This window comes from Delphinapterus leucas, chromosome 12, assembly GCF_059928025.1.
Source record: "Delphinapterus leucas isolate spDelLeu-1000000601 "Yukka" chromosome 12, BTC_Dleu_Yukka2, whole genome shotgun sequence".
NCBI classification, from domain to species: domain Eukaryota; kingdom Metazoa; phylum Chordata; class Mammalia; order Artiodactyla; family Monodontidae; genus Delphinapterus; species Delphinapterus leucas.
In genome coordinates this window covers 55,386,177-55,399,312 of record NC_143140.1, presented here as the reverse complement: position 1 = coordinate 55,399,312, position 13,136 = coordinate 55,386,177, and the positions used below count along the sequence as shown (strand labels likewise).

General features: G+C 36.1%; 1 protein-coding gene across 11 annotated transcripts in view; it reads left to right on the top strand.

Annotated features, from left to right (window-relative positions):
• Nucleotides 1-13,136, top strand: part of MAN1A1 (mannosidase alpha class 1A member 1) — a 212,548-nt gene that overhangs the window by 92,163 nt on the left and 107,249 nt on the right. For all 11 annotated transcript variants that reach the window (XR_004022419.2, XR_004022421.2, XR_004022420.2 and 8 more), the window contains exon 5: nucleotides 1,295-1,389. Coding sequence is in view for 2 of the 11 variants with exons in the window: in XM_089921966.1 (XP_089778092.1) it covers nucleotides 1,295-1,389 (95 nt within the window). In the remaining 9 variants the exon portion in view is untranslated. The remainder of the gene's footprint in view (nucleotides 1-1,294; nucleotides 1,390-13,136) is intronic.

The window sequence follows — 13,136 nt, the reverse complement described above, 5'->3', positions numbered from 1 at the left end:
TTGCTGGGAGAGGACTTTGCTTTCATTCTCCATGCTTTTCAGGGTTTCCCCAACCTTTCTCACGTCTCCCTTGTTTGAGGAAGAGGCAGAGGAAATAGTAAGTTCCCAGCCCACCACGCTCAGTCGTACAGTATGGCAAGGAGAAGGGACAAGGCTCCTGCTTGCTGCCACAGCTATAACAGGGAAAGCTGTAGCAGTCCTTCCTTCAATGAGTAAATTAACTTAGTGCTTTTCTTTGGACCTAAAACTGTGAAGGGATGTCATCTAATTAACCTTCCTAAAGCACAGTTCTGCTCAAGTGAACTGGCTGCTCAAAAACTTTCAATATTTTTCCATTTTAACGGGATAAAATTCTTAGCCTTACATTTATGAGCCTTCATGATTTGGGCCTATGCTATGTATACCTGACCTTATTTTCCAGTATTCCCCCTTTTTGTGGACAGGGAAGCTGACTTATTCCATTTTCTTCTGCAGGCCCCCGCTTGCCTGTGTCTGTGCTTACCTTCAGGGATGCCCCTCCACTCCCCCCACCTCAGCCTGTCTCTAGCATCATTAACCCCCATTACACACTGCATACAATCCTCATCTAAATGCCATCTCCACCATACAGCCTTACTGAACTCATCTGAACTCCCAGGTGATTTTAAGTTATGCAGTCATTTTATCTGTGTTCCAGATATGTATATGCATATATTGCCTTCTTTACTAAATTATTGGCAGAAATTTGTATCAAATTTAACTTTGTATCTTTCATATCACCTACACTTAACATAAGAGGAAGTTAAAACCGCACAGGGCTGAGAGGATGTATAGATTACTTGTAATAATATGTCTTTTTACAACTTATCCTTTCTCTGTGCCCTAGTAAATAAGTGAAGGCAGAACAGGACCAGAGCTCCTGATTTTCAATCCAAGACTTACTCACCAGCAACAGTGGTTCTCCCCCATGGCTTGCACGTTGAAATCACTTGACACCACCTGTGGTGCTTTAAAAAATTCTCACCTGGGAGCCCCAAACCATAGAAATTAGAATCGTAGGAGTGCTACCCAGACATCAGTATTATTCAAATCTCCCTACACGATTCTTTGTGCAACCAAGATTGGTAATAAATACTGCACAGCACAATGGCCCCTGGACCATTCTTACGTTCCTAGGTAATTCTATTAATTTGAGAAACTTTTATTTTTTCATATCAAAAAAATTTTAAGTAGAAGCATGCTCAATGTGAGATAGTAGAATAGCATATTTTGTTTTTCTTTCAACAGTAGCTCACTTAATTGTTTAACGTTTCAGATATTTCGAAAGAAAGCAGTGGAACTTGGGGTAAAATTGCTACCTGCATTTCATACTCCCTCTGGAATACCTTGGGCATTGCTGAATATAAAAAGGTAAAGCTCTTCATTTTCGACAACATGTTTTAAGTTGATATATTCAAGATTGTGGTCTAACAAATAGACACCGGATGGATAATTACTTGAATGATGTTGGTGACTAACACCATTGGGAGTCTTGGTGCCTGTCTTTGTGTTGGAAGTTATTAGTGTTTTTCAGTGTTCCGTGGCTTTAGATGGGTTCCCATTGTGGGATCGAATGACCGCAAGAGAGTCATGCACACAAGACATGATTCAAGGTTTCACTGTTTCATGGTGATGTTGCATACTGTCTCCATAAATTCCAAGAGCATCCCATTATCTTTAAAATTGTCATCAAAGCATTTCACTTTCAAAGAAGTCAATTCCTAAGATCACTTCCCTTCAGTTAAGCTGCTGGTCAGAGATATTGCAGAGATACAACATTTAGACTAATCAGATCTCCCACACAACAAGTTGGTGTAACTGAGGCTGGAGCACCTGACGCTGCTCACCCACAGTTGTAAGGAGGGAAGGGGACTGCTCCATTGGCCCAGATCAACCCATCCTTCTCATCCCATTTGGGTGGAGAACCCTGGCATGCCAAGTCCATGGCAATGCGGCCCCAAGAAACGCCTGGGCCGAATAGACTTTCTGGTATTCTCCCAGGAAGTAGTTTGAATTTTCATGATAGCTTGAGCATTTTGTTAATAAACAATTTTATCTTAAGCTTCCTTCTTAACTCCTTCTTCTCCATAACTAATTAATTGCATATATGTCTCTTTGTGATGATGGTGAGGATGACAATGATGACAGTTCTTTTGTCATCATAAAATATGAAAGTTTATTCTAGGTACTTTACCCATATTACCACATTTAATCCTCACAACAGCTCAGTAAGGTCAGTACTGCTGTTCTCTCTGTTTTACTAATCAGGAACTTGAGTCACAGAGAGACTAAGTCATTTGCCTAAAATCATACCATATGTAAACGGTAGAGCTAGAATATGTGCTTAGATGTTTATACACACATTGATTCATAGGCACAAGTTAAATGGCTTTCTAGTTTTAGAAATGGCAAGAGGATACACAGGGTGACTTGGCAAGATTAATGCACATTTCTTCCTAATTATTTATTTTAGTGACATTCCTTCCTAAAATTAATCATGAAAAATCATGAAATTAATTGGCTAATAAATCAGTTAAATTCATGCTTTGTTTTCATTTGTATGTTATATATCTATACCTTGAAATCACGCTGTACCTGTCTATAATTTTATATATGTGTGTGTGGGTGTGTGTGTGTGTGTGTGTGTGTGTTTGGGGCAGAGGCATGGGTGTTGAGGCAGTGAGCCAGGGAAAGTTCAAACCCCTGGGCCATGTTAAACTGAGGTAGTTCTCTATTGCATAATGTGATATCTCAGGATCCATCCATTCTTCCCTTTGGACTCCTGCGGCTTTCTCTGTCAGCTTGGAGATCAATGGCATGTGCTATGCTGTCTTAAGGTGAAAGCGGGCATATGTGCTTGGCTTGGAGGCAGCATGGTATTGGGAGATCCATGAGGGTTTTTTTTTTGGCTTACGTAGATCACCTGTATTGCCTTCCGTATCTTCAGACTTTGTATTTATAGGTAGTATTCTGACCTAGAAACTTCTCTGTTACTTGAGATAAGATCCAGTTATGAAAACACTGTGCACATTTAACACATTTTTCCTACTTACCCTCTGAGAAGAATGATACGGGCAAAATAGTACACTGAGTTAATTGGTTATCAAGAGACCTGGTTCTGGGTATTTTATAGCTATTCTAGGTTTGTCTTTAGAGCAATCATTTTAACTCTCCAGGCTTATTTGTAAACTGGAAGTTAGGCTACTTAACTAGTTTTTTCTGTACCTTTTCATGTTTATTTCACTTGGAAATTCTGATGAAACACGGCCCTCTCCTCATAAAATGCATATTCCTGAGTGCACATACTTTTACTCAGTTTCCAAAAGCTAACAGTACCATTGGAGTCCACCTAGAACCTAAGGGCCCCCCAGGTTTAAAATACTGGAGTGAATGATCACTCCAGCCTTCTACTCTAAGATGCTGTGGAGATAGTTCTTACTGCTTCCTGGAAGGTAATGGAATTAGATAAAGGCCTCCAAAAACTAATAGAGGTGTGGGCCTACATCTTTGCAAAAGTTCAGTTATTGTAAGGTGCTGATATCATTTAATTAATTCTAGCCTCTCTTGAAATCATCATAAGAAATTAGATGGTTTTAAAGCATATTTAACATAGTGTTTATTTTTTTACAGCCAAGAGGATTTTTTCCTTAGTTATACCTACCCTTTGTGTACAGTGGAGATATTTTTCAGTACATAAAGGAGTAGTTCTAAAAACTATTCAGTATTGAATCTGCTGTTATCTTTTTTATCTGTATCTCCTGGAAGTTCATTAACTAGGGCTTTAACTTTTTCTTAAGACCTTATTTTAGATTTACAGTATTTTACAGTATTTTACATTAGAACTTTTAATTTCAAATATTACAGGAAAATTATTTTGGGTCAAAAATAATGTGCCATTTCATTTATGTATTCTCTGATGTTTTCATATTAAACTAGAGGAAATTAGGTGACCATTTTACAACTGACAGGAACAGTTTTAACTTCTTCCTGCCAACCTGTATGAATTTTTTATTATATATTTTATCCACTCTCAATTCCATTTACTAAATAGCAGTGCCTTACCCAAATTTATGCAATAAACCTTGGCAAAATTAATAGTAATATCAACCCACTAAAATTCATCCTGTCCCTTTGCCCAATCAAGTACTCTGATGGAATCCTTTCTTCTTCCAGCTGTGAAACTGAGTTATCATCTTGAAGAATTTTCTCTAGGGGACAAAAGCAGTGTTTCATATGTAACTGCAATAATTAGATTTCAGGATGTGCTATTGATGTCAACCTGTACATATATGCTGTTTTCTCTGAATCTCTGTATTTTCACAGTATGGGCCAGGGGACAAGGGACAGCTGGCATGGAGCTTATTTTCTAGTTTTCTGAAGCCTGTCACCAGTAGAAGTTTCAAAGGAGATGGGGAAAAATATGTCTGGCAAAATTATATTTTAATTAACTTCTCGGAATAAGGGAGTATCTATAGATAGGAAGGATGCCCAAGAAAAAAAGGATGCCCAAGAGAAAAAAGTGCTCAAGGATGCTTTTTAGAATAGCTCCGTATTCACTGTTGACTGGCTTTGAAACTCTTGGCAATAATTATGATGGGGGAGGCAAATATGCTGTCTGTAATATCATAATTATGCTCTTGCGCCTCAATTTTGAAAATAGTTATGGAGGCTACTCTTTGCCAACACCTATATGTTAACAAAAATGTGAACTTACTGATATTATCGGTTCACATTCCTCTAGTATTCAGGTTTTTGCCTAAAGATAATTGGTTTCTTTACCTTTTCTTTGTTAAAAAAAAAAAAAAAGCATTTATTTTAGTCCCTGCTGTGATGAAGTTTCTATGCTAGGTCCAGGTAAGATTTTCTGCTTCTTTTCACTTTATTTAAAAAGATAACAGACATGGTCTTTCTCTCAGCGTATTCATATTTACAGCCTGGTTAGTAAAGCAGAATATATATTTTGTGTGTTATACACTCACTCATGTAATTGACAAATGTAAGGTAGTCTGTGCCAAGGAAAAATAATAAGTACTCACCAGGTTGATTTAAAGCAAGCAGTATTTTGAATTGGGGAGGTTTATGTATTTGGAGCCAAAACACCAATAAGCCAAATTAGATTTCAGTATTTGTGCAAACTGAGAATAGCAGAGAACCTAAATAATTTACTCATATCCTGCATTAGAAAGTCTGTCCCAAAATCTGTTCAGAAAAAAATGTTATAACTATCTCTTCTGCTCCATCTATAATAAATTCTCAATTCAAGAGATGCTGTATTAAGCTGTAAGTTAATTGAAATTATGAGTTGATAACAAGTGGTAATTTGACTGAACAGACACCTGGGTGTTATACACAGTACCTGATTAGAGCAACATGCTTGCTTCACCAATATGACAGTAGAATGAAGATGCGTAAGTTACGTAATACCTCTGCTAAAAGGAAATCATTGCCTAGATTTAACAGATTAGATTTTGGTAGAACTCAGTTTCTCTAATGTGAAAATGTTAAAATTTGATGTCTGATCTTGTTACTACTATTAGCAAGAGACCCTATGCATTTTTTTTTCTCCAACCTAAAGAAGAAAAATCACTTCCGTGGTTTGTAAAATCAAACATTTCACCACTTCCATAACTCTAGGTATAATTTAAGCCTAAGTAGAATATATATACTAATTTAGGGTTTTCTAAAGTATGTTCTTAATTTAAAATAATATGGTTAATATTCCCATTACTCATTTACATCACAGGGCATATAGTCTGGGCATTCCTAGTAATTATTCTGTCTTTACTATGAGTTAGTTTTAGCTTATACTGCTTTATCACTTGTTTCTCTTCGTGTATTTCTCTGAACTGACACCTACCTGGTGGTTATATTAGGTTAGTGTATCTGTCTACAGCATGTGATTTTATTGCACACATCAAGGAACGTGCTGGGAAGTGACTGATCTCTATTCTAGCTCTCATTAGTAAGCAAGGAGATGAACGAACCACAACTCCCTTACCTGTTTTTATTTCCTGCTTTGTAAAGCTTTATTTACTGACTACTCTAATTATCCAGTGCAAATGCATACTATGTCATTAGTTACATTGCAAATTGCTTTATCTGAAATGGGGTCTTAATTAAGAATAGTACACAGCTTAATGTTTTCTAATAGTGAGAGATTATCCTGTATGAAGCATGTAGTATGTATATTGTAACAAACCCCCTTTTTGTGTTTTGTAATACTTTGGTGGTGTAAAATGCTTGAATATTAAATTATAGTTGATGAGTTTTAATAGACACAAAGTATGAAAGACAGTCTAATTAGGTTAAAATTTTTTTAAGTATTTTCCATATATCTCCCTGCATATTTACTTGACAGTTGAAATATAAGCTTCTACATTTTTTAATTTGCTAACTATCTTTTAAAGTACCTGGTTTCAGATTTGAAAGAGGTGTATTATGTTTTAAAATGAAGCAGAATACCGTTCTATACTTTAACACCATAAGAATAATATAAAATTTATCAAGAAACAAATCTTCTGATATGAGCAGATCAAAGTTATTTAATGATTTGCTAATATTCTAAGAAGTAAAATAGTACTTAGTTATCCTAAAAATGATCTGTAGCAGTTATATAGCCCAAATATAAAATCAGAGCTGCATCTTACAATTTATCTTTTATTTATATGTTTTATGGATCTGTTAAGAATTCAAAGATAAGTTCTACCAACTCTAGGGCTTCCCTGGTGGCGCAGTGGTTGAGAGTCCGCCTGCCGATGCAGGGGACATGGGTTCGTGCCCCGGTCCGGGAAGATCCCACATGCCGCGGAGCAGCTGGGCCCGTGAGCCATGGCCGCTGAGCCTGCGCGTCCGGAGCCTGTGCTCCGCAACGGCAGAGGCCACAACAGTGAGAGGCCCGCGTACCACAAAAAAAAAAAAGTTCTACCAACTCTAGAAAAGTAAAAAAGAAGTTACAGTCTTTCCAAGTATTTTAAGCGAAAGTGTTTTATGTGTTTATTTTTTCTGATTGGATACTTTATTATATTGTGTTTCCCTCTTTTATATATTTTAATTCATTTGTCTATTTATACTCTTCTGGAAATAAAAATAACCATACTTTGAGGTTTTAAAACTGACATGCACAAAATTACTAATATCAGACATCAAAATATTATTACCACAGCTAAAGCTGCTACTTATTAACATTGTCAATATAACTCTTGGCCTTGGATAATTCACTTAATTAAGTTTGTCTTCTCATAAGCAAAACTAAAATAACAACAATGATTGTATCTATCCTGATGACCTCATGAGGCATTTTTGTGGAAATCTAATGAATTAATGTGTAAAAGAAGATTAATCACTGCAAAGTGCTATGAAATAAATGTAAATTGGAATTATTATTAATTTATGGTTTTGCGCTCAATATTCATTATGAAATTGTGTGTGTGTGTATAAAACAGTAAAATAGGACATAGCTAAAACTGACTTGGTTTTGATGCCTTTTTATGGTAATCTTCTGTTTTTAAGCCACTCAGTGCTTCTAATCCATTCTCAAACTCAAGTCCCATTTTCCTCTGTCAGGAAGGAAGATGGTATTAGTAGAACCAGCTGGAAGTGTAGAGAGAATGTATCCCCATAGTCCATATAGGATCGTGGTGGCTTCATGCTCCAACATATATTATTTTTTAAATTATTTTGGAATAAGCCTATAAGATCAAAACTCAGATTCCTCTCTCAAATTATATTTATTGGTGACTTATCTCTTCTAGAAATAAGAACTGTTCAACCCATGAGGTTTAAGGAGAGTATGAGGCAATAAAATGTAATGTTATCTTCCCAAGTCCTGCATGCCAGCTAGTGCTTAATTAATATGACACAAACCTAGTCTATGAAAACGTATATATATATTCTTGCTAGAAACATCCATGTAGCCCTGTTTTCTAGTTCTTAGGCTTCCTACTTCTATTAAGAGTCTGACTGCTGTGGTTATTTTCTATCAGTGATTCTTAGCCTTCCCGGTGCTTTAGAATAACTGGTGCATTTTTTAAATATCATCGCTGCCTCTCTACCCTACACTCAGTTTCATCTGGCTTGGAGTAAGGTCCTGGTATTTTTTTAAGCCTGTTCAGCCATTCCAGTGTTCATTCTAGGGTTGAGAATCACTGCTATGAATCTAGTATTTTTATCCTAAGGATAGCTGCATTTCTCTTCTCAGTTACCTTTGAAAACTTTTCCCTCCCCATTAATTGTCAGTTTAATTCTTGAAATATAGAAATATATTAGGCAATTGGTTTGAAAATACCCAGCTTTAATAGAACAGTGGTTTCCAACCTTTTAGAGTATGTAAGAATTGCCTAGAGGGCTTGGTAAAACACTTATTGCTGAGCCCCTCCCACAGAGTTTCTGATTGGGCAGATTTTTGGCCAGCCTTGATAATTTGCATTTCTTACCAGATCCCAGGTGATGCAGAGGCTGATTGATGCTTCCGTTCAGGGGTCACACTTTGAGAACCATTGTAATAGAAGAAATGACTGAGACATCCAAGCTGTTTAGATTCTTAAATCTCAGAGCTGCTCAGAGAGGCAGCCAACTCCAAACATCCATGGGGTGGAGGTGGGGGGGTTAGGGGGTCTGTTTCTGTGATTAATTTATTTTTGTTAATAATTACCCAACATTTTCACTTATCCCTAAGCAGTTTGTTGCTTCTAGAAAACAGCTAATTCCAGACCTTAATTACCCAAAAAGAGTTTACATCTCCTTTTTTCCCTTGCAGTATATAGTTTTTAATCCAGGAAGACTAGAAAGCAAAGTTTGGGTCATTTTAGCATAGAAGGAGAAAAAAGGCATTTTTAATTAAGGACTTCGGGGTGACTGTTAAAAAGAAGAGCTATTTCCATAAAGCCATTCTTGTTGCTTCAAGCAAAGCGACTTTATTAATAGCAGCTGGTGACCTGTTTTGTATCTGAGGACATTCCACAGCCCATGAAAAGAGGCTAAGGTTATCCTTCCACCAGAGGAAGAGAGAACCTAAGCTTCTTCCAAATCATTTAATCCCCTCACCAAGCTACCGATCACTGCGTCCATGCCAGGCACTTAGTAGCTTGACCAAACTAAAGGCATTTATTTATTGCAAGTGGACAATAAGTATGGCAACAGTTAATTTAAATGTACTTTGTGTATAGCCTCCTTTATTAAGACTTAAGGGACAAGTAATTCTGAGCAAAGGATGCTTTGCTGTCTCTTAGTCATGCGTTGTGAGGCAGAAGGAATTTGAAGAGCCTAAGGGCAGATGAACTGTTCCCTTTCTTCCCACTCCTCTGGTCATAATTGAACTTAATACCCAGGTAAATGGGATTTTCAGTGTCCTTTGTTCTCTGGAGGAAGAAGCAGATCTAATCTGTTTCTGAACACAGGCTCTAAGAGTCCTCATAAGTTCTCCACACCACCCACTCTCTTTCTCCATGAATCTCCATCTGCCACAGACCTCTTCTGCTGTGCTTCTGGTAGGGGAGTGGCAGAAAAGTGATGTGTGAATAGAGTAAACTGGTTATTTTACTCAACCATGGATTAGATATTGAAAGATATTTTTTGTATATTTTCGTAAGGTCCTACCTTTATGGCTCAATTACAGCAAATGAGTAATTAAAGTGCAGTAACGTATCAAAGGTGATATGTAGGCAATTGAGAGACAAACTATCCCAAGAGGATTGCTTAAAGCCGTTAAAAAACGACTTGTGGTGTGTGGGAAGTCTCTTAAGAGGCCTTCCTCACTCTTCAACTTTTGGCAGATAGATTCTTGGTACAAAATCCGTGGGATTGGATTGTTAAATATGACCATGACTTTCCCCATAGCATCCCCACTGTTTAAGTGGTTAACTCACCAGGAAAATTTTGTTTAAGGACGCATAGTTATTTGAATGCAACAAACTCAAAGTGCCTTTCATCCCAAGAAGAACTAATGTTTTACAGATTCAGCTTTGTTCACTGTGTTCACACAGTTGGGGGCAAATCAGCCTTGGCAATTTGAAATGTATTCTGTGTGAAGAACTTAGATTAGGAACAAGTCAAAACACATAATTCATACAGTGCCTTTACAGGTCAGCAGTGGAATAATCTTTTCAAGGAGTTACAATCCCAGGTTTTTAATGAAGCAGCAATCAGTTTTCCTGTGATGAATCTCAAGACCAGACTCACATTGTTAGTGTGGGGCAGACCTTTCAAATATCTAATAGAGTTTAATCTAAAAGTTATGAAATTGTTTGAATAGGTGTTTGAAAATCAGCCTAGGTCTCAAGGCACTTTCTCAGCCTTTATAATTGTTAATCATTGTAAATATTCAACTAACTACTTTGAATCTTTGAGTCGGAATTGGAAGGTCAATATAAAATGCTTATGCTGCAGCCAATAATTTTTAAAGACCTCAGTCTCCTTGGGTACGTGAACCACTCATGTTTCCTGCTTATGTAGTAAAATAGCTGTAGTTGAACTGTTCTGAAAACTGGGATGAACAATTATTGATTGCAGTCTCTTTTATTAACTGGAAAAAGAAAAGTGATGGAGCAGTAGTAAGAATTAATTGTAATTTACTAATCTGGAAATTAATGTGCAGCTGGGCATGAGTAGAGGCAGTGCAATCTGGTGATTTAGCAATCATGACAAATTATCTTCATCTGTAAGGTGTAGAGTTGCTAGCTTTCCATTATTTGATTTTTAGTAACAGACCCAGTTTTAGGAAGACTTTATATGAATGCCCATGTTGCCGTTTTATCCTGGAAATGTCACTTGGACTCTGGCATTATTAATTAACTCTCATTCTCCCTCTTTGGCATGTCATGCTATAGTTTCTATGGAACATTTGTACAAAACAGTGATTACTGGTAATTGACCTGCATATGTTGAATAATCTTAAGATGCTACTGAGAGTTTAATGTACCTTGTAAATTGAGAGGCTTCCAATTAAGTCGAGTTCTTAAGATAATCACTTTCAAAACTAATCAAGTAATAGGACATTAGTAAAGCTGTTATTGACTTAATTGTGACAAATTAATAAACAGACCCAGTGCAATTACTATAATGGCTTTATCAGTGAGCAGTTTTCCAAAATTTACGTATAAGTCTGTTCTACTCCCTGGAAGTACAATAAAAGTTGCATAAGCTGTTTTAAGGTGCATATCATTCCTAATGGCTATGTGTGTGTACATTATACAAAGAGCTTGGATTTTTTGTGTTTCTTTCTTTTAAAATATGATTACATTTATTTCAAAGGCCAGTAAATCTACCTGCCAAACCCTCTTAAAGCATATGATTTTCTAAATGATCATCTATATGGGCTGGATAAAACTATTACACATTCTTGTGTTCTCTTATCTCTGCTTTTCTATGCCTTGTGCCCTTGGGTTGGTGCCCTCTCTCCTCAGGGAGCTACGGAATGTCCTGTCCCACTCTCTCTGTTCCAAACTGCTGTCAGCATAGTGATTTTTTATACCTGGTTGGCATTCTGCAAATGGACTTTGGAAAATAAATGAGTTCTGAATTACAGATTTGCCATAAGTTTTTAAATATCTGACAGTGCCAATTCCTATAACTTTGCTGATTGTAAGTATGTAAGAAAATGGCAGCAGAAAGAACAGGAATATAAGTCCTGCTTCCACTACCTTAAGAATAGTGTGACAAATACATATTTATTTCTCAAAATACATCAAACCATGTGTTTAAGATGCTGCGTTTTATTGAATATAACAATATTAAAAAATAATGTGATCACGTCTCTTCTTTCTCTCAGCCTTGGTTTCCTCATTTGTTAAAGTGAGATTAATAAATAGTATCAATTTTACAAGGATAAAGTTTATGACAGGTCTTTAGAAATTCAAGAAGTTGGGGGTCTTTTAGGTGCAAAAGAGCAGATCACTGTGGAATTTCAGGAACCCGACATCATTGTGGTAGCCATCCATATCACCTCTGTTTAAGTTAGGAGGGAAGAATGGATTTTCAAGTAAAGAATTGTGTGTGTGTTTATGTGTGTGTGTATAATATGTATACACACATCTGTAATTCTGACAAGCCTCCTATGTGTTCAGTTTATAACTCATAGTCTTCCTCAAACAAAGGAAACATTATAGAGGCCTCATAGTAATTGTCATCATCTGGAACAACAAAGGGAAGTACACAGTGGAACTGCCCAGCTGAAGAAGGGATACCATTGGACTAAATAAGGACTAAATAAGGTAAAATAAGGACTAAAGTTGTGGCAATTTCATTCATTATGAGGTATAAAAATTATGGTTCCTGAACTTAACAGGAAGAATTAATGTTAACACTGTATAAATGCATCACTTTTAGCCATTTATTTACATGCAATTACCATAGCTAGTTGCATGATAGAATTTGTACTGCATAATTATATCAGGACAAGTCCATGGTTTTTAAGCGTTTTTGCTGTCTTATCAGTAAATTATTTTTGAGCACTTACCCCAGAACATGTATTTTTATTTATAAATTATATATATATGCACCACTGTATTAATATGTCATGATCATTTTAAAACACTCAAAAAATTGTAAAAGGATAAGATATAGATGAGGAAATAAAATTTTATTAAGAGTAAATGAATGATATTTTTAGTGTGAGCTGTATTTTTTTAAAATTTCATTTTAATGCTTGTGATACAGTAAGTGATTCCAAGGTCTTGTTCTGTGTTTATTTCAAAACTTGGTTTGAATTTTGTCCAGGTGGAAAAGATAAAAAGTTGTGTTGATGAGAGAAGCGTGGTATTAGCTGATCTTCTTAAAACATGATGCTTGCTTTAAATCCTGTTCTTTAATTATGCAAAGAATATTCTTGTAACTCTGCTAGAAAATTTCAGTCTTTCCTGATATCATCATTTCTTCTTACAAACTAATAGAAAATAAGAAAAGCCTCTGGAACTCTTCCTTTGGAAGATTTTAAAACAGGATAGGAAATTCCATTCTCAAGTTTGATACAAATATGAATCTTAAAGGTGAACCACATTCATGCATATTTTCATAAACATCCAATTTCAAAATGATCTTTTCTTAGAGTTTCTTTCGAACTCAGATTTCTTTTTTAAATTCTTCTTAAATTGTTACCTTTATCTTCAAATGATGGGTTAAGCATG